The sequence below is a fragment of the Sitophilus oryzae genome, unplaced genomic scaffold (assembly GCF_002938485.1).
Source record: "Sitophilus oryzae breed Bouriz unplaced genomic scaffold, Soryzae_2.0 scaffold_1436_pilon_pilon, whole genome shotgun sequence".
NCBI lineage: Eukaryota > Metazoa > Arthropoda > Insecta > Coleoptera > Curculionidae > Sitophilus > Sitophilus oryzae.
The window spans coordinates 4,228,667-4,251,109 of record NW_022146100.1 but is presented as its reverse complement, the minus strand read 5'-3'; the positions used below and the strand labels follow the sequence as shown (position 1 = coordinate 4,251,109).

The following is a 22,443-nucleotide window of genomic DNA, read 5'->3' as shown; positions in this document are numbered from 1 at the left end:
TTTGTATTGGAGATACGCTGCTTTAAAACGAACGTCGCGGAAAAATGCTTTGCAGGCAAAACCGCGACCAAACCAATTCACATGTAAACGCGCAAATTGAAGACGTGCTCGACGATTTCTTGGAAGTAGTTGGGGTCCTGTGGCAGGCCTCCTTGCTGACAAGCTGTTTTCTTTTAGTCTTCGTCGGATTGTTCTCTCACTGACTTGAGTTCTACGCACGGCTTGTAGCAGATGTTGATTCTGAAACGCTGTAATTCTACGATTTCGTAAAGTATTGAGGATAATAAAGCGGTCGTCAATTGCATTTGTCTTCCGTTTTCTTCCAGACACTAGTAACAGTTAGATTTCCACCACTTCATTTCCACCTCCAAAGAACTTGAAGGAATTGGACCGTTGTCTCTGTTCATACTATCTTTATATTTATTAATTCTGATGCTTTCATATGCATCTAATTGCCTGTAATTTGAGACTTGTTTAATTAATTTTAAATTGTTAAGATCTATACAATGTTCTTTATCAAAAGTATGTTCGGCAACGCAAGATTTATCCGGTCTACCATATCTTATCTGAGCTAAATGTTCTTTAAATCTAGTAAATATTGTTCTTCTATTTTGCCCAACATATTTCTGATTACAATTTTTACAAGAAATTTCATAAATACCCGACCTTTCCAATGGAGGTATTTTATCCTTTGAATTACCTAATAATTGTTGTAATTTATTATTAGCACTATACAGGGTCCGGCAATAGTGCGTCGGGCATCTGTAGCTCCTAGAATAAAAAACTTGAGAATTTTGTTTTAGTGCAAACCTAAGGTATGTACCAGGATGTATTTCAGGAAAATATTTTAACTTCTATAGGGTGGCTCAAAAAAGTGTGAGCGGACCTGGATGATTTTTTTTTAAATGGAACACCCTTTATATTATTGCATTTTTGGCTTCCTTTCAGATCACTTTACATAACCCTAAGATATAAATAAATATATTTCCATAGTTTCAGAGATATTAGAAAATAAATCAAAATATATATTTTTCAGTCTTTCTTAAAAAAATTATTAAAAATACAAGAACTGTTCTGAAATCAAAACGATATTAGGTATTTACTTTAGATGGTCTGTTCTTACTTTGCTATAAATATGGTAATCGTAATTCATACAGGATGTTCAATATTCTACGCCAAACTTTCTAAAATATAAAATATTTTTCTTTGTTTTTAAAGGGAACACCCTGTATATTATTTTTTTATTAGATGGAGAGTTTAAAAATGAACATTTTTTGTATTTAGAGTATTTCAAAATTTTTAACGGTTTCGCAGATACACGCAGTATTATTTCATATGGCGCTTTCAATGCTAAAATACGAGAGAAAAATTATTGGGTGGCTTTGATAAAAATTTACCGTGGAAAATGCCATATGAAACATAAAACCGCAAATATCTACGAAACCGTTAAAAATTTTGAAATACTCTAAATACAAAAAATGTTCATTTTTTAATTCTCCGTCTATTGAAAAAATAATATACATGGTGTTCCATTTAAAAAAACGAAGAAAAATTATTTTATATTTGAGAAAGTTTGGCGTAGAATTTTGAACATCCTGTATAATTTACGATTTTCATATTTATAGCAAAGTAAGTACAAACCATCTAAAGTAAATACCTAATATAGTTTTGTTTTCAGAACAGTTCTTGGTATTTTTAATAATTTTTTAAGAAGGGCTGAAAAAAATATATTTTTGATTTATTTTTTAATATCTCTGAAACTATCAAAATGTATTTATTCATATCTTAGAGTTATGTAAAGTGATCGGAAAGGAAGCCAAAAATGTAATAATATACAGGGTGTTCCATTTAAAAAAAATCATCCAGGGCCACTCACACTTTTTTGAGCTGCTCTATAGAAGTTAAATATTTTCCTGAAATACATCCTGGTACATACTTCAGGTATACACTTAAACAAAATTCTCAAGTTGTTTATTCTAGGAGCTACAAATGCCCGACGCACTATTGCCGGACCCTGTACACAAGTTTATAATTGACATTCTTAAAAATTCCTTTTAGACCACGGGATAACCTCTGTCAAACGGTATCGAAAAATATTTAGACGTATCTTTCTCCACTTGAAAAGTCGAATTTTCAGAAATCATTAACCTATAACTACGTTTTCTAATTAATTTATCAACTAGTGAAGGAGAATATCCATTACATTCCTAATGTAATCTCTTTCTATTACATATCATTCGTTGGAAAGTGGGAAACTAAGTAATCTATGAACTAAGAAATTTAAACTAGCCATTTTATGTTCAACACTATGATGTGATTCATTACGAATATATCTGCGTGTGTTTACCCTATTATTTATATAATAAGTTAAGTTAAGTTATTTATAATAATAATTAATTATATTAATATTATTATATATATATATATATATATATATATATATATATATATATATATATATATATATATATATATATATATATATATATATATATATATATATATATATATATAACCGTATTTTTCCTATAGATATCAAATTCCAGGCAATTATTAGTATTTCTAATAACTAATACATCTAGAAATGGTAGTACTCTGTCGTTGTTCTCAATTTCATGCGTAAATTTATGTTACAAAGTTCAGGCAAAAAACTTCGTCTTATTGTTGTGCCCTGTATATGCTCATAATAAATTCGGAATAAAAATTTCTGACGTAGCATCCGTTAAGAAGGAATTAATTTACAATTTAAAAAAAATCATCAAAATCTAATAAGGAGTGGTTCGCGAGAAATCCAACTTTGAAATTGGGACTAGTTTTTAGTGGCTGCCCGAGCCGGTTTTTTTTGCCGGTGAGTTTATATAGAAAAATAAATAAAAGTTGGCATGTTCCTCATCACGAATGCATGTCACAATGTTGTAACCCTAGATCATATGCACTTACGTGGATACGTAAATGACTATGGAAACAGTCGCAAACATATAACCGACTTACATATATCTTCTTTTTTTCGTTGCACACGCGGTGCTTCTACTCTGTCCTTCTACCCTATCCTTGTCGAAGACCTATCGCTCACGCGCCAAATTTGAATATTAATTTTAAAAAATCGATTTGTTAAATGCATATATTTGAACGATAAATTGAATGTTTACTGTCGCAAAAAATTAAATTATATAAAAAATGCATTTAGCCACTCCATACGAACATCAATATACTTAGTAAATCTAACCAGAATGTATGCGTGTGGTTTAATATAAATAAAGGAACAACTGAATATTGTATTTGCCTATGAAAAGATAATTCGGCGACCTTTATATTAGAACTTCCACACACCAAACACTTTCTAGTAATTTTTACGAGTAGGTATTTAAAAAATCCAACGAAAAAAAATAGAAATATAATTGCACAAACTTAAAATTAACTTCTCACTTGCATCCTTAACTATATAAAAGCGATCGATAATGGAGTAATTGAGACAATTTTTAAAATAAACGCAAAAAACAAGCGTCGTTACTCAATGGAAATAAGATTATGACCAATAGTTGTTTCCATAACAATGTATAATTTGTATTTTGTAATCTGTATAAAATTGTGATTATTTTGGAAATACGTGCAACTTTTAATGCGCATGCCCAAAGTAAGGTCCTCGGAAAAGACAAACTTATTAAAGGTTTCATTTTAAAAAATCCAACGAAAAAAAATAGAAATATAATTGCACAAACTTAAAATTAACTTCTCACTTGCATCCTTAACTATATAAAAGCGATCGATAATGGAGTAATTGAGACAATTTTTAAATAAACGCAAAAACAAGCGTCGTTACTCAATGGAAATAAGATTATGACCAATATGATGACAATGAAAAGTTGTTTCCATAACAATGTATAATTTGTATTTTGTAATCTGTATAAAATTGTGATTATTTTGGAAATACGTGCAACTTTTAATGCGCATGCCCAAAGTAAGGTCCTCGGAAAAGACAAACTTATTAAAGGTTTCATTTTAAAAAATCCAACGAAAAAAAAATAGAAATATAATTGCACAAACTTAAAATTAACTTCTCACTTGCATCCTTAACTCTATAAAAGCGATCGATAATGGAGTAATTGAGACAATTTTTTAAATAAACGCAAAAAACAAGCGTCGTTACTCAATGGAAATAAGATTATGACCAATATGATGACAATGAAAAGTTGTTTCCATAACAATGTATAATTTGTATTTTGTAATCTGTATAAAATTGTGATTATTTTGGAAATACGTGCAACTTTTAATGCGCATGCCCAAAGTAAGGTCCTCGGAAAAGACAAACTTATTAAAGGTTTCATTTTAAAAAATCCAACGAAAAAAAATAGAAATATAATTGCACAAACTTAAAATTAACTTCTCACTTGCATCCTTAACTATATAAAAGCGATCGATAATGGAGTAATTGAGACAATTTTTTAAATAAACGCAAAAAACAAGCGTCGTTACTCAATGGAAATAAGATTATGACCAATATGATGACAATGAAAAGTTGTTTCCATAACAATGTATAATTTGTATTTTGTAATCTGTATAAAATTGTGATTATTTTGGAAATACGTGCAACTTTTAATGCGCATGCCCAAAGTAAGGTCCTCGGAAAAGACAAACTTATTAAAGGTTTCATTTAAAAATCCAACGAAAAAAAATAGAAATATAATTGCACAAACTTAAAATTAACTTCTCACTTGCATCCTTAACTCTATAAAAGCGATCGATAATGGAGTAATTGAGACAATTTTTAAATAAACGCAAAAAACAAGCGTCGTTACTCAATGGAAATAAGATTATGACCAATATGATGACAATGAAAAGTTGTTTCCATAACAATGTATAATTTGTATTTTGTAATCTGTATATAAAATTGTGATTATTTTGGAAATACGTGCAACTTTTAATGCGCATGCCCAAAGTAAGGTCCTCGGAAAAGACATTAAAGGTTTCATTTTAAAAAATCCAACGAAAAAAATAGAAATATAATTGCACAAACTTAAAATTCTTCTCACTTGCATCCTTAACTCTATAAAAGCGATCGATAATGGAGTAATTGAGACAATTTTTAAATAAACGCAAAAACAAGCGTCGTTACTCAATGGAAATAAGATTATGACCAATATGATGACAATGAAAAGTTGTTTCCATAACAATGTATAATTTGTATTTTGTAATCTGTATAAAATTGTGATTATTTTGGAAATACGTGCAACTTTTAATGCGCATGCCCAAAGTAAGGTCCTCGGAAAAGACAAACTTATTAAAGGTTTCATTTTAAAAATCCAACGAAAAAAATAGAAATATAATTGCACAAACTTAAAATTAACTTCTCACTTGCATCCTTAACTCTATAAAAGCGATCGATAATGGAGTAATTGAGACAATTTTTAAATAAACGCAAAAAACAAGCGTCGTTACTCAATGGAAATAAGATTATGACCAATATGATGACAATGAAAAGTTGTTTCCATAACAATGTATAATTTGTATTTTGTAATCTGTATAAAATTGTGATTATTTTGGAAATACGTGCAACTTTTAATGCGCATGCCCAAAGTAAGGTCCTCGGAAAGACAAACTTATTAAAGGTTTCATTTTAAAAAATCCAACGAAAAAAAATAGAAATATAATTGCACAAACTTAAAATTAACTTCTCACTTGCATCCTTAACTCTATAAAAGCGATCGATAATGGAGTAATTGAGACAATTTTTTAAATAAACGCAAAAAACAAGCGTCGTTACTCAATGAAAATAAGATTATGACCAATATGATGACAATGAAAAGTTGTTTCCATAACAATGTATAATTTGTATTTTGTAATCTGTATAAAATTGTGATTATTTTGGAAACACGTGCAACTTTTAATGCGCATGCCCAAAGTAAGGTCCTCGGAAAAGACAAACTTATTAAAGGTTTCATTTTAAAAAATCCAACGAAAAAAAATAGAAATATAATTGCACAAACTTAAAATTCACTTCTCACTTGCATCCTTAACTCTATAAAAGCGATCGATAATGGAGTAATTGAGACAATTTTTTAAATAAACGCAAAAAACAAGCGTCGTTACTCAATGGAAATAAGATTATGACCAATATGATGACAATGAAAAGTTGTTTCCATAACAATGTATAATTTGTATTTTGTAATCTGTATATAAAATTGTGATTATTTTGGAAATACGTGCAACTTTTAATGCGCATGCCCAAAGTAAGGTCCTCGGAAAAAACATTAAAAAGGTTTCATTTTTAAAAATCCAACGAAAAAAAATAGAAATATAATTGCACAAACTTAAAATTAACTTCTCACTTGCATCCTTAACTCTATAAAAGCGATCGATAATGGAGTAATTGAGACAATTTTTTAAATAAACGCAAAAACAAGCGTCGTTACTCAATGGAAATAAGATTATGACCAATATGATGACAATGAAAAGTTGTTTCCATAACAATGTATAATTTGTATTTTGTAATCTGTATATAAAATTGTGATTATTTTGGAAATACGTGCAACTTTTAATGCGCATGCCCAAAGTAAGGTCCTCGGAAAAGACATTAAAGGTTTCATTTTAAAAAATCCAACGAAAAAAAAATAGAAATATAATTGCACAAACTTAAAATTAACTTCTCACTTGCATCCTTAACTCTATAAAAGCGATCGATAATGGAGTAATTGAGACAATTTTTTAAATAAACGCAAAAAACAAGCGTCTTACTCAATGGAAATAAGATTATGACCAATATGATGACAATGAAAAGTTGTTTCCATAACAATGTATAATTTGTATTTTGTAATCTGTATATAAAATTGTGATTATTTTGGAAATACGTGCAACTTTTAATGCGCATGCCCAAAGTAAGGTCCTCGGAAAAGACAAACTTATTAAAGGTTTCATAAGTGCAATAAAGAAGGTTTGAAAATGGCATGTCGTGATGTTGGAGTTGTCGATATGAATGCTAATCATATCTAGGCTTTTATCAGCTTTTATGCATCAACGCACTATGGTTTCTAGAAGCTACTTTTTTGGCCAAAATTAAACAACTTACATTTAATGGAAAATATTGACTGTAAATTTGTGCTTTTAATAAAATAATAAAATACTAATAAAATGAAGTTATTTTTAATCTTCTCATTCAACGTGTGATTAACTTTTACCTATGAAGCATCTTCTGTATCTAGTTCCAAAAAAGAAAGTTGATCAATCATCGAATTAATGCTGTCCAAAAAACAATCTTCTTTAGAAATATCTCCATGCTCTTCTTCTTTTTGCATTTCTTCTTCTTGCTCTTCCTTCTCGTATTCCTCTTCTTTTCCATGCTTCTCTTCAAATTGTTCTTCACTTACCTAACTTCTTTTAGATAAAGTCATTTTCACGAAGTAGGTTAAGTACATCGGCAGGATAACTAAATTTACAAAGCAGCCTGCACAAGTAAAGCCCAATCCTGCTTATGTTCCTCGGAAACTTTTGGGGCCGTTCTTCTCTGGGTTCTGGAAGATTGCTCCGAAAAAGGTAATCGTCGGCGGCCGGCAGATGATGTGGATAGAAGAGGTTCATTTAACTCAAGGATAAAATCCTTCTTTAACCAGTCTTCATTTTGTTTTAAAAATAAATCTTTAAGCGGCGAAGCCGCCTGCCATCTGCTTTCAAAATTTATACAAAGACAATTTATCTTTTTTTCCATTGTGCCTGATAGTTCTTGTTTATTATTCTGAAATTTCTGTCTTACAAAATTTGAAACATACCCGTTTTTATCAACTTTATCGGCTTCTTGTAGCCATTTTTCCAAAAGATCTATTTTTTTCAATCGATACATAGCTGAAAAAAACATTCTTTTAAATGAAAGTTGTAGCTAGTAGCAGCCAATTTTTTCTTTGATATGTTCAGAAAGGATTGTTTCAAATTGTACAATAACATCTAGCATGGGGAAACATGGAGAATTTTTTATAAGTTAAACTAAACTTTTAACTTTTTATTTATTTTCTGTTTTAAACTCATTATTTCTAATTAATTCAAAAATAACGGACGCTGATTCTTATGTGCAATTGTTAGTGATTTCTTAAAAATACATACCATAAAGTGTAAAAATAACAGTAATCCGTTTTTATATCCCACTGAAATATATCACTTAATATTCACCAAAACTCTTCCGAAAATAAACAACTAAATAGGCACAAATACTTCACTAGAACGTCTAAATATAAATGATGATAAGGAATAAAAATTAAAACTAAACAAAAATACATACATACATACATACATAACGCCGTTACTCGCTGACAAGTATTCGACACACATAAAGAAGATGGTCACGCAGGCGTTTTCTTTCATGAGCTTTTCTGTGACTGAAAAGCCCGATAGGTGATGTTATCTGCCTACCGCACTCCGGACATTCAAAAATCTCATTGCTTTGTTGCCTCTTTACTTTTTGGTTGCGGCTGTTAACTGAGTTTACAACCCTTCTCTATTGAGTTCTATTGTGAGCTGCTTTTTCCCACTCATTCTGCATGTTAATTCCCTTTAAATTTTCGTGGAAAATGTCCTTGTATCTTTTCAGTTGTCCACCCGGCCTCCTCTTACCGTCTAGAAGCTCACCGTAAAGCAGAGATTTTGGTATGCGGTTTTCTTGCATTCTGCATACGTGACCAGCCCATCTTAAGCGGGATTTTGTGACCATGACTTCAATACTCTCGCAGTTAGGTTTTTCAAGGACCGATACATTTGAGACATGATGGAACCACCGGACTCTTAAGAGTTGTCTAAGGTGTCTCTGTTGCAACTTGTTTAATGCGTTCATGTGTCGGCGGTAAGGCACCCAGGTTTCGCTCCCATATAACATGGTGGGGATTATAATTGCTCGGTATACTGCAAGTTTTGTTTTTGTACTCAAGTCATGATTGTAGAAAACCCTGTCTTTCAATTTCCAGAATGCTCTTGAGGCGCTACTAATCCTGTGCTGAATTTCAGAGTCAATATTGGCCTTTTCCGAAACCACATATTCGAATAGTTCTTCTCCGATTTTTATAGCATTGTTGTGATCTTCCGGGGGAGTGCACATGATTTTAGTTTTGTCGATGTTTAGCTTAAGGCCCAAAGCCTCGTATGCCCCTACACATATACCTCGTAGGTATATGTGTTCAACATTTCTTGTAATTGTTGTACCGTGTTTGCAACTAGAGCGCAGTCGTCAGCGTATTGAAGTTCTGTGATAAATTTTGTACGTGTTTTTGCCCTCAGTCTTTTTATGTTGAACAGACCGCCGTCATATCTGTATCTAATGCCCAAACCTCTCTCCTGCAGTTTGCTGTCCACCATAATGGAGAGCGCTGCCATGAATATGTTGAATAGGAGAGGCGCTAAGACACATCCCTGCCTAACTCCTGTATTTGTTAGGAATGGGTCGCTCAGTGATCCATGATGTGACACTCTTGACTTGTTGTTGTTATGGAGGCTTTTACACACTGTAAGAAATTTGTTGGGTACTCCGAACTTTTCCATAATTGCCCAAAGCGCATCTCTGTTCACAGAGTCGAAGGCTTTTGTTAGATCGATGAATGCCACATAAAGTTTAGACTGCTGCTCTTTTACTTTTTCCTGTAGTTGACGGATGGAAAATATGGAATCGACGGTGCCGCGATTGGTACGAAAACCCGTTTGCAATTCTGGAAGGATTTTTTCTATATATGGGTGCAGGCGGTTTGACATTATTTTTGCAAGAATTTTTCCGCCGATAGCCAATAGCGAAATTCCCCGGTAATTTCCGCAGTCTGATGCACTTCCTTTGTTCTTAAATATATTCACTATATTCGCATTGCGAAAATCCTGAGGTACCTCTCCGCTTTCCCATACGACATCAAAGAGAGCCTTAAGATGACCAATAAGTTTTTTACTTGCACACTTATAGATTTCCGCCGGAATCGCGTCACAGCCAGCTGATTTGTTGTTTTTAAGCTGTTTTATGGAGGTCTTTATTTCTTGTTCTGTTATTGGGATGTCTAATACATCGAGGCTGTTATACTGAGGTATTGTGTTTAGTGCTTCCATATTGGGGTTGTTTTCTTGGTTAAGGATATGGCTGTAATGTTCTTTCCAGCGATTTCTGATTTCTTCTTCCTCTTTTAGAAGTTCGCCATTTTGAGCCATGATTGGGCAGCTTACCTTCTTAGTTGGGCCGTATACTTCTTTTACAGCCTCGAAGAATTTACGATAATCGTGATGCGTGGCGTACTCTTGAATCTGATTCGCTTTTTGTGACCACCAGTTATCCTTTACATGGCGCAGTTCTCTTCGAAGCGTGTTGTTGGCTGCTTTAAAGTCGTCTACCAGTCTTGGATTATGTGGATTTGCAGTGACGGCTTGATGTGCTCTATGCTTTTGTTCCAACAAAGCCTGTATATGCGGTTGATTTTCGTCAAACCAGTCTGGTTGTTTCTTTTTGTTCGACTTTCCCAGTACTGCTTCGCTGGTTTTATGAATCGCATCCCTTAATTGTGTCCAGCCTTGTTCAGCTTCCAATATTGAGATTGAAGTTATCGGTGGAAGAGATTCTTTGATGGCTTCCCGGAGGGCGTCGGCGGTATTGTTGTTCTCTAGACCCCGTACGTTCAATCTGGTCATGTTGTTTTGCTTTTTACAGCGTGTATGTTTGGGTTTTAACTGGATTTTCATTTTTGAAATTAAAAGTCGGTGGTCAGTGCCGCATTCGGGATCTATTCTAGCTTTTGTGAGCCTAACATCTTTTAGATGCGTCCTTTGAAGGATTATGTGGTCCAATTGATGCCAGTGGCCTGATCTAGGATGTTTCCAGGTACCTTTAAACTTGTCCTTCAACATGCACCACGTATTGGTGATGCAAAGATTATACTCTGCGCATGTTGTTAATAAGCGTTCACCATTGCTATTTGCGTTTCCCATTCCATGTTTTCCCAATACGTCAGGCCATATTTCTTGTTGTTTGCCTACACGGGCATTAAAGTCGCCTAGCAAGATGATTTGTTCGTGATTTGGAATTCGTTGAAGGGCATTTTGTAAAGCTTGGTAAAATTTATCCTTATCTTCAATTTTAACGTCAAGGGTGGGAGCGTAGGCACAAATGATGTTGACGTAAGTTTTGTCTGATATGGGGTACCTTAGGGTCATAAGACGTTCGGAGACACCAATAGGTACTTCTGTTAACTTGGTGGCGATTTCGTTTTTGATCGCAATGCCTACTACAAGGTGTAATGCTCCTCAGTGAGACTACCTTCATCTGCAAAGCGTGTTTCGCTTAGAGCGGCAACATCTATATTTAATCGGTGGAGTTCCTGTGAGACCAGTGCTGTTCTTCTCTCTGGTCGATTTGAATTTATCTTGTCCAGTAGAGTGCGGACTTTCCACGCCGCAAACGTGAAACATTGATATTTTTTGTTTCTCCGATGATACGCTCGAGTAGGCACCCCCTCCCGGAGATCCGATTGAGGGGGAATTTTACCTCCGGACGATAATTTTGTCCCACTCGAATGTTCCATCATTGCTGTGTGTAAGCTGCGTGAAAAGGTTTAACTGTGGCGGTTACGCTGCCGCACAGTTTTGGCTGCAACTGTAGCACGGGATGGCTATGGCACAGTGAGGACTGCGACGATAGTTCCCTTGTGCTACGTTCTCGGCCGGCTAGGTGTATTTTATTACTCCTTTTCCCCAGAAGATGGTAGGTCTGAGGGTTGTATAAGGTTATACCGCCTATACTCGGACGTCAGAGCCTCGTTTGTGTAAACAGGGTGCACCACGTGAAGGTGAGGTTGACTTTTGGGTAAGCTAGGCTATATGTATCGCTTCAATACCCCTTGCACCCCAAAAATATATGCATGTAGTCTGCTTCATTTGTATATCTGCTGACATTCCACTTTTAAAAAAGTCCATATACAGTGAGTCTAAAATATACATTTTGGCCAAAAAATTAGCTTCTAGAAACCATAGTGCAACGTAAGTATAATTGATCTAGGCAAATAATGATGACGAAACGTTGAACAATCGCTGAACAGTCAGTATTGTATTTGATTCACTTGTTTTTATAGAAAGCCCAAAGAATCCTTGGAAGGTTTTGCCAAGTCCTGTCACCGAAGTTAACAGGAAAGAAGAAGGTATGGAAAGCATTATAATTGATGAAAAGAAACAAAAAGAAAACCTAGTTAGAATGCAGAATAAACCATTGGCGCTTACACAGGTATAGTAGAAATAACCAGTTTTTTTTTATTTTGACATTAATATTTTATATGGCTGTATTTTAGAAAGGCATTCAAATGATAAAAAACGCTGCTGAGACTCATACATTAGTTTATATCAAATAAGTAGATATAAACTATATAGTCTCTATATAGTTTATAGAGAATAAACGATAATTTTATATAAACTTAAAGTTAGGGTAAAAAGCAACCCTTCAATTAACCCTGTACAATAAATCAAATCCTAAAGTTTATAAAAATCTGAGTCTATGAATTACTAGTGTAAGAGCTAGCAACGTTTCCGAGAAAGTATTTTAAGACGTCTGGCTCTTTGATATATCTTTTACTATGCTCTCTGGAACAGCATGCGGCCCGTCTGGCTGCGAAAACCCGTTGCGTTCCGTACTGCGCATCGGAAGAAGATCCTATATTGTTTTATTAATTTAGTCCTATAAATTCTAGTATTGAATATAAATCAAACATGTCTCCATAGCGCAGTGCGTACAGTTTCCGACCAAGAACCGATGATTCAGAGTTCGAATCCGGGTCAGGTCAAAGGCTTTTTTATTTTATTTTCGTTTATATTCTGACAGTAAAGTATTAAATAATTCTGGTAATTAAATAAAAACAAATATTTAATACTTTACTATCAGAATATAAACGAAAATAAAATAAAAAAGTCTTTGTCCTGACCCGGATTCGAACTCTGAATCTTCGGTTCGTGGTCGGAAACTCTACGCACTGCGCTATGGAGACATGTTCGATTTATATTCAATACTAGAATTTAAAGGACTAATAAAAATATAGGATCTTCTTTCAATGCGCAGTAGGGAACGCAACGTTTACCGGCAGCCAAACGGACCGCATGCTGATCTAGAGAGCATAGTAAAAGCTATATCAAAGAGCCAGACGTCTTAAAATACTTATTTTTTCGACGTTGTTAGCTCTCGTACTATTAGTTTATATCAAATAAGTAGATATAAACTATATAGTCTCTATATAGTTTATAGAGAATAAACGATAATTTTATATAAACTTAAAGTTAGGGTAAAAAACAGCCCTTCAATTGACCCTGTATAATAAATCAAATACTAAAGTTTATAAAAATTTCAGTCTATGAATTAAGGTTGATAGATTTATGTAGTCTGCATTCACGAAAATAAGGCTAAAAGCAAAATATAACATATTATAACTCAAGGCGAGATTCATTCTCTATTCAATAATCTAAAAAGGAACAACTATTATAGTAACATTTACATCACATGAATAAACGTTTATCGAGTATATTGATTATTTCATTGGCAGGAAACAATTTCATTATTCGTATTGAGATTCTCAGAAACATGGTCCATAAATAGCTTATAAGCGCTGGTTTAATCACCCTCAGTGTTTTCATTTTATAAATATCTATTAATAGCTTGTATTTGTGCGTACTGCATGGAGTTTATTTGTTTCCTTTTTAAAAGAAATCAATTATTCTTACACCAACGTAAAGATAAAAGCTATTTATATGGCATTTTTGCATAACTAGTATAGTCTCTCCAACGACAATATCCTTGACAATCATAGATGTGAACCAGTAGCTGTCACTGTCGCTACTGCAATCTTTACACCTTTTTTTATTAATATTTTAAGAGTTATCAACAGAAAAATTGATTTTTTATTTGGGACGCCCTGTATATTTTTAATTAAATGAAAAGAACTTAAAATTACCTTTCCAAAAATATAGCACACTTGATATTTTGTTATAATCCCCTTCGAAATACAGAATTTTTAAATGATTTGCCCCTAATGGAACTCGAAAACATATTTTTCCAGCAAGACGAGACACCGCCTCAGAACGCTGAAGTTATCAACTAACTTTTGCAGCCAATTTCGAGAATAATAATTGATTAGCTAACCAAGATCCCAGCCGTTGGCCGTCGAGGCTGCCGGACTTAGGGCCTATGAATTTTTTTCTTTGCGAAAGAATAAAGGTTCTTATTTTTAAATTGCCTGTATAATCTAGACGAGAATTAGAAGTACTTAGCGATTATGCGAGGCTATCTTTCACCCCCATTGAGTTAATTAATTCCGCGAGAAATGTTCAAAAGCGGTCCCGTCTGTCCATAACAGAAATCGTTCGAACAAAATCTCATATCTTGGTTTGCTATTAATTTTTATTGTTATTAGATATAGTTTAAATGTGTTGATGTTGTTAAATATAGTTTAAATGCTTCTAAACATGTCGTTATAAAATTCTATTCAAAGTGGGCGAATTTTTAAAAACTCTATATCTCGAAGAGGAATCGAGCAAAATATCAAGTATGTTATATTTTTGGAAAGGTAATTTTAAATTATTTTCAATGAATTAAAAATATACAGGGTGTCCCATATAAAAAATCAAACTTTCTGGTGATAATTCTTAAACGATTAATTTAAAAAAATTTATATACTTAAACCATTAAATTCTAAAAAGGTGTTTTCATAAAAATACTAAATTTTCCATAGCAAAAAAGTTACAGCGATTCGTTAAAAATTCACATTTTTGGAAAACTCATAAACGGTAACAGATATTGACGTGCGGTTTTTACCATCATGTTTTTGATAAAATTGAGCTCCAGACACCGATATTATTAGATCTTGTACACTTCGCACTAAAAAAGGTTCTGAAAAAGAACTAGAACGTTTTTTAAACATTACCACTGCGAACGGCAGGTTTTCATCGGTAGAGCAGTCGTGGATAAGGTATTTCACTGGAGAAAAACTAACTAACAATAATAAATCCATTGCCTGGAAACTTATATGGTGAAATTTTGATAAAATAATTTAGTACTCACTAAAAACACGGTATGTCGCTAGTGGTAGGAAAAATAATTTTTAGAGGTTACTAGTTTATTTGGTTGCCTCTGATATGCATATACAGGGTGTTTCCTAATTAATCTAAAAAAAATCGTTAGAAAACGGTTTAAGGCGGGCTCTTAATAAGTATATTTATTTTTTTCTCGGCAACTGTTTGATGAACAAGAAAAACTCAAAAGATCAATTTTGTTGAAAAAGGATGACCAGCCAAGAAAAAAAAATATTTTCTTTAAAAAAGCAATAGTGTACCATTTATGTTAAGCAAAATATCGATTTTTTTTTAATTTTTAACACCCTGTAGATCAGAAAGGAAGTACTTTAAACCCAATGGTTATATAAAAATTGTTTTAAGTACACATGAGAAATCACACCACAATTTTTTAGACTAATTAGAAAACACCCTGTATATTGTCAACTTGACAATGATTGTTGATAAATCAAAAAATACCTTTACTGTGAAAAAAGCCCGATTTTCGCAGGAAAATTTTTGGTTTTTATTGAATTTGGGCCTGCGTCTGCAAATACCGGTATGTTTTTTAATATTCTATCTATCTAAATTTTAAATATCATAGTCAGAAATAGTTTTATTATTAATTAACTGTAGAAATGGTATAGGTACTTATAAGTTTCATCAAATATTGTGATTTACTTTCTACCTTGTAGTCAAAGTTTATATTTAATAAACTGTAAAAAATATATAGATATATATATATATATATATATATATATATATATATATATATATATATATATATATATATATATATATATATATATATATATATATATATATATATATATATATATATATATATATATATATATATATATTCTTATGTTTTATTAAAGTTACTCTGATATACTAATATATCAGTGTAACTTAATAAATCAAAAATATAGATATTGGGCGCCAGGCATGAACAGAGAAAGAAAATACAATTGTATATTACATAAAACTAATGACTATATTTATTCACTATGGACTCTGATGGTAAATAACATTGTAAAATTCTAGTAAAATTATAGTGGTTATATGTCGAAGAAAGTTATGTTAAAAATAGTACTAAATATGTTCAATGAAAAAGACTATGGAAAAATACAATATAGATAAGGCTATAGAAAATATATAGAAGGTAGCCATTACTTAGGTTAATACTATTACAAGATATGTTCGTAATGAAACCTAGGATCTAAATCATATTCTAAATACTAAACTGACATAAAAAGGTTAACCACTAGACGTAAAGTCTGTAGGATATTATTCAAGACTGAAAATGTAGAAAATCTAAAACATAAAACCAGAACTTAAAATTAGAACCAGAAACCAGAACTTAACAGTATAGCGTGAGGTGGGACTTGTATAGTCTATAAAATGAATAACTTTGAATTTTGACCGTTATTTTTACCAACATTGCAAATATCAAATCCCTCTGTCAAAAATGTTACTGATATTCTTTAAATTGAGTGCCTGAACGAACAGATAGGTAACTCTTTTTACTTTCGTGAAATAGAAAAGGAAAATAATAAAACAAGTGACAGTTCTTCCTCTTCTTGCAAAAATCAACACGAAATGTCATAAATGTCAAAAGTAAAATGTCATCAGCTTTTGACATTTCTAAATATCAGACCAATGCCGTCTCTAATAGAACAGCCTCGGAGCGATATTTATGACTTCACGCTAATAGATACTAAGGATTAATAAATATGTTGTAGAATACATGGAAAACATAATTATTCCTCGTATTTTTGGTTTGTATTTTAAAAATGATATAGCTTACATGAAATATACATAATATACAGTTAATAAATACAATATATATACCTATTTATAGTAATAAATACTTTGGCAAATAAACTATAAACCATACAAATGCAGCAAATGTTTTACAATATACAAATAATGAATAGGTACATAAGATAATGGGTAAAATGTAAAATATATTTTAAATTTTGGGGTTTGCAAATCGATCTAATTTAACAAAAAATATTCAATATCTACTAATAGTGATGTATTATTATTTGCATTCATAAAATTTATATGTATATTTTGCAAGTATCAATGTTCGAAAAATTATATTTACAAATAATACAATATCATAGAAAAAAAGGGAAATAAAGATCGCTGTCATTTTATATGTAAAATTATTCTAAAAATTTTGATTTTCTTGGGATTTAGGTTCGGGAAAAACGCTCATTAAGTTTTCATTTGGGTTTTCATTATTTTTATTTGGTTTAAAAAAACGTTTCGGTTAACATTATAGCCTTCATCAGTGTTGTCTCATATGAAAAAAATAGTGTCGAATATAATCCAAAAAATTTCATATAAAAATTCACACAACACACCACATAATGTTTACTGCCATTAATAAATTAATATAAATTTGTCAAAAGATGACCACATATTTTTTAAAATTATTATTCTTAACACTAAAACTATCTACATTGACTATGGAGTACGATTTCAGCCATAATAATATGAGGAATAATTATGTTTTCCATGTGTTCTACGACATATTTCTTAATCCGTAGTTTCTAACTAGCGTGACGTCATAAATCTCGCTCCGAGGCTGTTCTATTAGAGACGGCATTGCGTCAGCATGGCCGCAAGTTGCTAACTTAATAAAATTAACACTAGAAAAGCCCGCGGGAACTGTCAAATTTAAAGTTATTCGTTTCACAGACTATATCTCTGCACTCTCTCTTGGCTTTACTGTTGGTTAATACTACAAAAGGGGCCAGGATGAGAACACCATGAACCAATATAGCCGTAACTATCGACCAGGCTTAAAAATAGCAGAAAAGCAGGATGGGGCTTACGCTACATCCATACTGGAGCACTCTATACATAGGATAAACTATCCGTACAGTGGACACTCGTCCATAGGAATCACTAGATATACATGGGACACCTGTCCAATAGACAATCCAAAACCAATCCAAAACTTTACCCTGTAGCTTCCAAATAGCAGCTCATTCAGATTTTGCAGCAAGATTTAAATAATTACCATTTCTAAAAATTAAGAGCCGGGTTGCTGATGGCGACGGCGACAGCCGGCAAACAAAAAACAAAAGTGAGGTTAAAGCGCGAGAGATACCTTGAAACGATGTGGACAGCTCTCCACAGAAGCAGTGAAACGAAAACAGGGTTGTCGACAAGAGAACGTTAAAATTACGTCAAGCGTGTCAAATAAATTATCAGGCCTAAGCGATACGGAATCCGGTGACGATACGCCAGATCATATATCATATATAAAAAAGACATGTAACGAACTAAAAACGTTACAGAACAATGCTAGTATACATTTTTAAGTTTAAAGTATCACAAACTATTTATGTAAAACCAGAGAATAGGTACATTAAAGAAATGCTAACTTCATGTTAAAAAATAGAAACAGACGCCACCTGGTGTCGCCTGGCAGTACTAGCTAAATTGAGGGGAATTGGAGAGGCGGGGCTTAAAAGAGGGGAAATTTAAAAAAAATATATTTTTATAAGTATCGCTGACTTACTGTTTAAAGTTAATAAACATATTTTTTATTACTTTAATATAATTTAATGTATTAAAAAATATGTCTATTAACTTTACACAGCAAATCAATGATATTATTAAAGACTTATTATTTTCGGAGAAAATTCATAGTAAATAAATTACACATTAGTAAACAATATCATTTATTTTTTAGAGCTGCGATTTATATTACAATAATATTGAAATATATATATTTTTAACAATGAAAAACAATATCCCGGAACCTGAAAAAGAAAGATGATCAATTAATGACTTAAATTAGTTCAAAATACATTTTGCAAATAACTAGTGAATTGGAAAGATAAACATACTATTAAAAAGACATTTTAGTAGTATATTATTATCTATTTACTGATAATACATAAGTATATAATAGGTAAATAACATGCATAAGGCACTATGATACAACTACCTGTATCATGATAATACACTAATATCACAAAAAATATATGCTAATTTAAATTCCTTTAATGATCTAATGAAACACTATCTAGCCTCAATGCATGCCATTCCAAAGGCAAAAAAAAGCTGTTATACCAAATAAATATAAGCTGAATAAAACATAAACCAAGCCAATGTGCATAAAAAACCAAAAAATGCATCAAAAAATACTTTTATCAGATCATACCCTTGGATATATTATGTATTTTATATATCGCACATCTTGTTCAAAAGTTTACTAACTCAAAATAGAGAATATAGAGAACATTGTCAGGAGAAGTAAAAGAAAATTTAAGTTAAGGCAATATGCTCCTTTTTGCATATTAATGGCCAAATAATATAATGTTGATTTAATAAAATTTTACTGGCATCCTTCTGAGGTATAAATCAGATTAAAAGGACATTGTTTTTGTAATAATTGTTTGTTTTGTAAAATTTTTTAGAGACAATACAGTTTTGAACGGGCTGTGCGATATAAACAAGGATCTTACTATTATTTGAGGTTAGAAAGTATTTAAATAATATAAAACATAATCAAAATCATTTTTCATCATAAATTATAGAGGTACTTACGTGTTTTGATATTATTATCAGGAAATAATACGTTTAGTTAAACAGGTACGCTGCCAGGCAAGTTCTATCGGCGGGTCTTGTACTTATGCAAAAGTTGAAATCTAAAAATACAAAAATACGTTTACATCTTAGTTGTATTTACGAATAAAGTATTTGTGTTTAATTTCTGACTTACCAGTTAACTGAATAATCGCATTAAATACATCCAAATGGTAATTTAATGTTGTAAAAAAGCAAAATTGTTTTAAATCACTTGCCAGGACAGCCCGGCCAGCTTCTTTGTTGGCAAAATGGCCGCGATATCATGATTTAAGCAATGTGAGTGACAAAGAAAGCCAATGCCTGGCAGATGTTGCTTTCTTGGTCGTTGGTCCTGGCACGTTTAAATTTGACTGTTGCCTGTTTTCCCATAAAAGTGACACCCCCGTGTGTAAAACCAAAAACTCGTAGTAGTAAACTAAAATGTAATAAATCAATGCGGCAACTTGACATTTTTTACAGCAGAGCTAACACCTGAATCCCCAGCGCGAAATTTAAATTCCAGTTAGTCAGCGCGTCGCCGAATATGTCCATGGTTGGCAACAATGAATTTAAAAATCGCGCCATCTATTACGAAACTAAAAGTTTAATTGCTATCAAAAATACATCTGTAATCTAGTAGACATTATTTACCAATGCTTGTTTTGTTTCAGCTTGAAGATAAGGCCATGGTCGAACTAGAACGCTTTTATGGAGTAGGTCAGGTAGAAGAGGAACTTATATCTGTGGAAAGGGTAACCACGGGTATGGTAGCCGCTCCAATATGGGTACCCAAATAGGGTAGCTGTACTGTATATAAAAAAACGAAATAAATAAACTATGTAAATAGGTTTAAATGTGGTTAACTACACAAAAAAATGGAGATTGAAGGTTGCTGCTTGGGTGTCATAAAATATATCATAAGCTGGCGTCAGGTTTATACAGGAGTTTAATGTACTAGTGATGTTCTCTGAAGCATATACAGTATGTCCGCGGATTGTCTTTACAAGAGGAAAAACTTTTTTATCGACATTTTGAGAAAAATGTGATAAAATCTTGAATCCCGTTTATATTTTTCCAAATTTCCATACCGTTTTGGAGAAAATTAAAAAAAAACTATGAAAATACCGTTGAAGTAAAAAAAAACTATTATCACCTTTTGCCTTTTGCGTAGCATTGAACTAACTAAATTCTGTGCTTAAAATTGCCTTATATCTATCAAAAATTGTAGATAAAATAGTACTTTAACCGCAAGGGTAGATTAAATGATACTTTAACAGCGAGAATAGGTTAAAAACTTTATTTCTTCTCGCACGTTTTTTAATTGTTTCCATTTTTGAAAATTTTTGTATTCCCTTTTATAAGTTATTCGGGATTTAAATGGAAGTAGTTTGGATATGGCGTTTGTCGCCTCAGCCTGAATATCTGTTGGTAATTTACTTATTTCGTTTTGAGCCATTTCTGGCTCCAATTCAATCAGCAATCGACACGAAAGAGAATTAAAAAATATTAACTCAAAACTGACAATTAAAGAGACAGCTTTATTTATTTGTCAAATTACATGGAAACCAACGCCAACACAGCACGATATTTTTTCTACTCGTAATAAATTCCTTGAAATAATAATTTCTGAATATTTTTTTAAAAACGTAACTCGTTATAGAAAAAAATATTGTTTTATACACGACGATAAAATTGCATTATCGTCTACCGAAATTAATTCACTCGCGATTTCATCGCTCGTGACTTTTCAGTCGATGATAAAATACCATAATATAATTAAAATATATTAATAATAATCTATTAAAGAATGAAAATGAAATTATATTACCATAGAAACGCGTTTTGATTTTTAGGCCTTAGAAAAAATTGAACTATATTTTCATGTTTTTTTTTTAATTTTCTCTAAAACGGTAGGGAAATTTGAAAAGTATAAACGGGATTAACCATTTTAGAACAAGCAAAAGCTTTGTTGAAGAATGCATTTTTCTCAAAATATCAAAATAAAAAATGTTTCGTCTTGTAAAAACAATCCGGGGACATGCTATAGTTATGTTATTTTTAAGTTCTTATTTGATAATGTATGTGACAAACTATTGTTGTTGTAATGTTATATAAAGTTTTATATAAAATATAAAATATGCAATTTTTGTTGTTTTGTTTGTTTAAATTTAGCACACTCGCGACCTTGCGATAACTAACCTATTTTTGGTAGAATGATTGACCTCTGTAAATAAAAAAATGTAAAAATGACCTTCGTGGGGGTCTAAATCCGGGTAGTGAGAAGATTTGCATTACTTATTATCTTTCTAGTCTAAAAATAGTTTTTATACTAAATTTAAGTTTTTTATGACCATAAAAATAAAAAAAGTAAGGATAAACGATGCAAGACTCAAGTACAAATGATTTAGAAAAGCAAATGTACTATTTTTTTATTAAAAAATACATATGTAACCTAATCGTATATTATTGTACAGGGTGTCCCATTTTAGTTGAAATCATACGGTATTTCCGTTATTTGTGAAGATAGAAGGGTGCGGTTTGCACAAACCAGTGCCACTTTTTTGTCAAACGAAAGATGCCGTTAACAAAATTTTCATAGCTCTCTTCGTTTCTGAGCTACAGGGTCATTCGAAAATTTTGCAATTTGGGACAGCCCCCGTATCTCCGTTATTATAGATGATATCGAGAAGATGAAAACTGATTCTTGTAGAACTTTTTACGTATAATACAGTGGCGTAGTCTGTTTTTCTACAAAAAAAATATTTTTGAAAATATGAACTAAAGTTAGGTTTTTTTCAAATGGAACACCCTGTCATATGATCC

At 31.9% G+C, this 22,443-nt stretch overlaps 1 protein-coding gene across 4 annotated transcripts in view; it reads left to right on the top strand.

Annotated features, from left to right (window-relative positions):
* The window catches only part of LOC115876499 (inhibitor of Bruton tyrosine kinase), a 102,039-nt gene extending 81,341 nt beyond the window's left edge, over positions 1–20,698 (top strand). For 3 of the 4 annotated variants that reach the window (XM_030892299.1, XM_030892297.1, XM_030892300.1), the window contains 2 exons: positions 12,069–12,217; positions 20,292–20,698. In XM_030892299.1, the coding sequence (XP_030748159.1) occupies positions 12,069–12,217; positions 20,292–20,417 (275 nt within the window). In that variant the 3' untranslated portion in view covers positions 20,418–20,698. Of the gene's footprint in view, positions 1–12,068; positions 12,218–20,291 lie in introns of those variants that run through there. The other variant, XR_004049158.1, reaches the window with a different exon arrangement.
* The last annotated feature ends 1,745 nt before the right edge of the window (positions 20,699–22,443 follow it).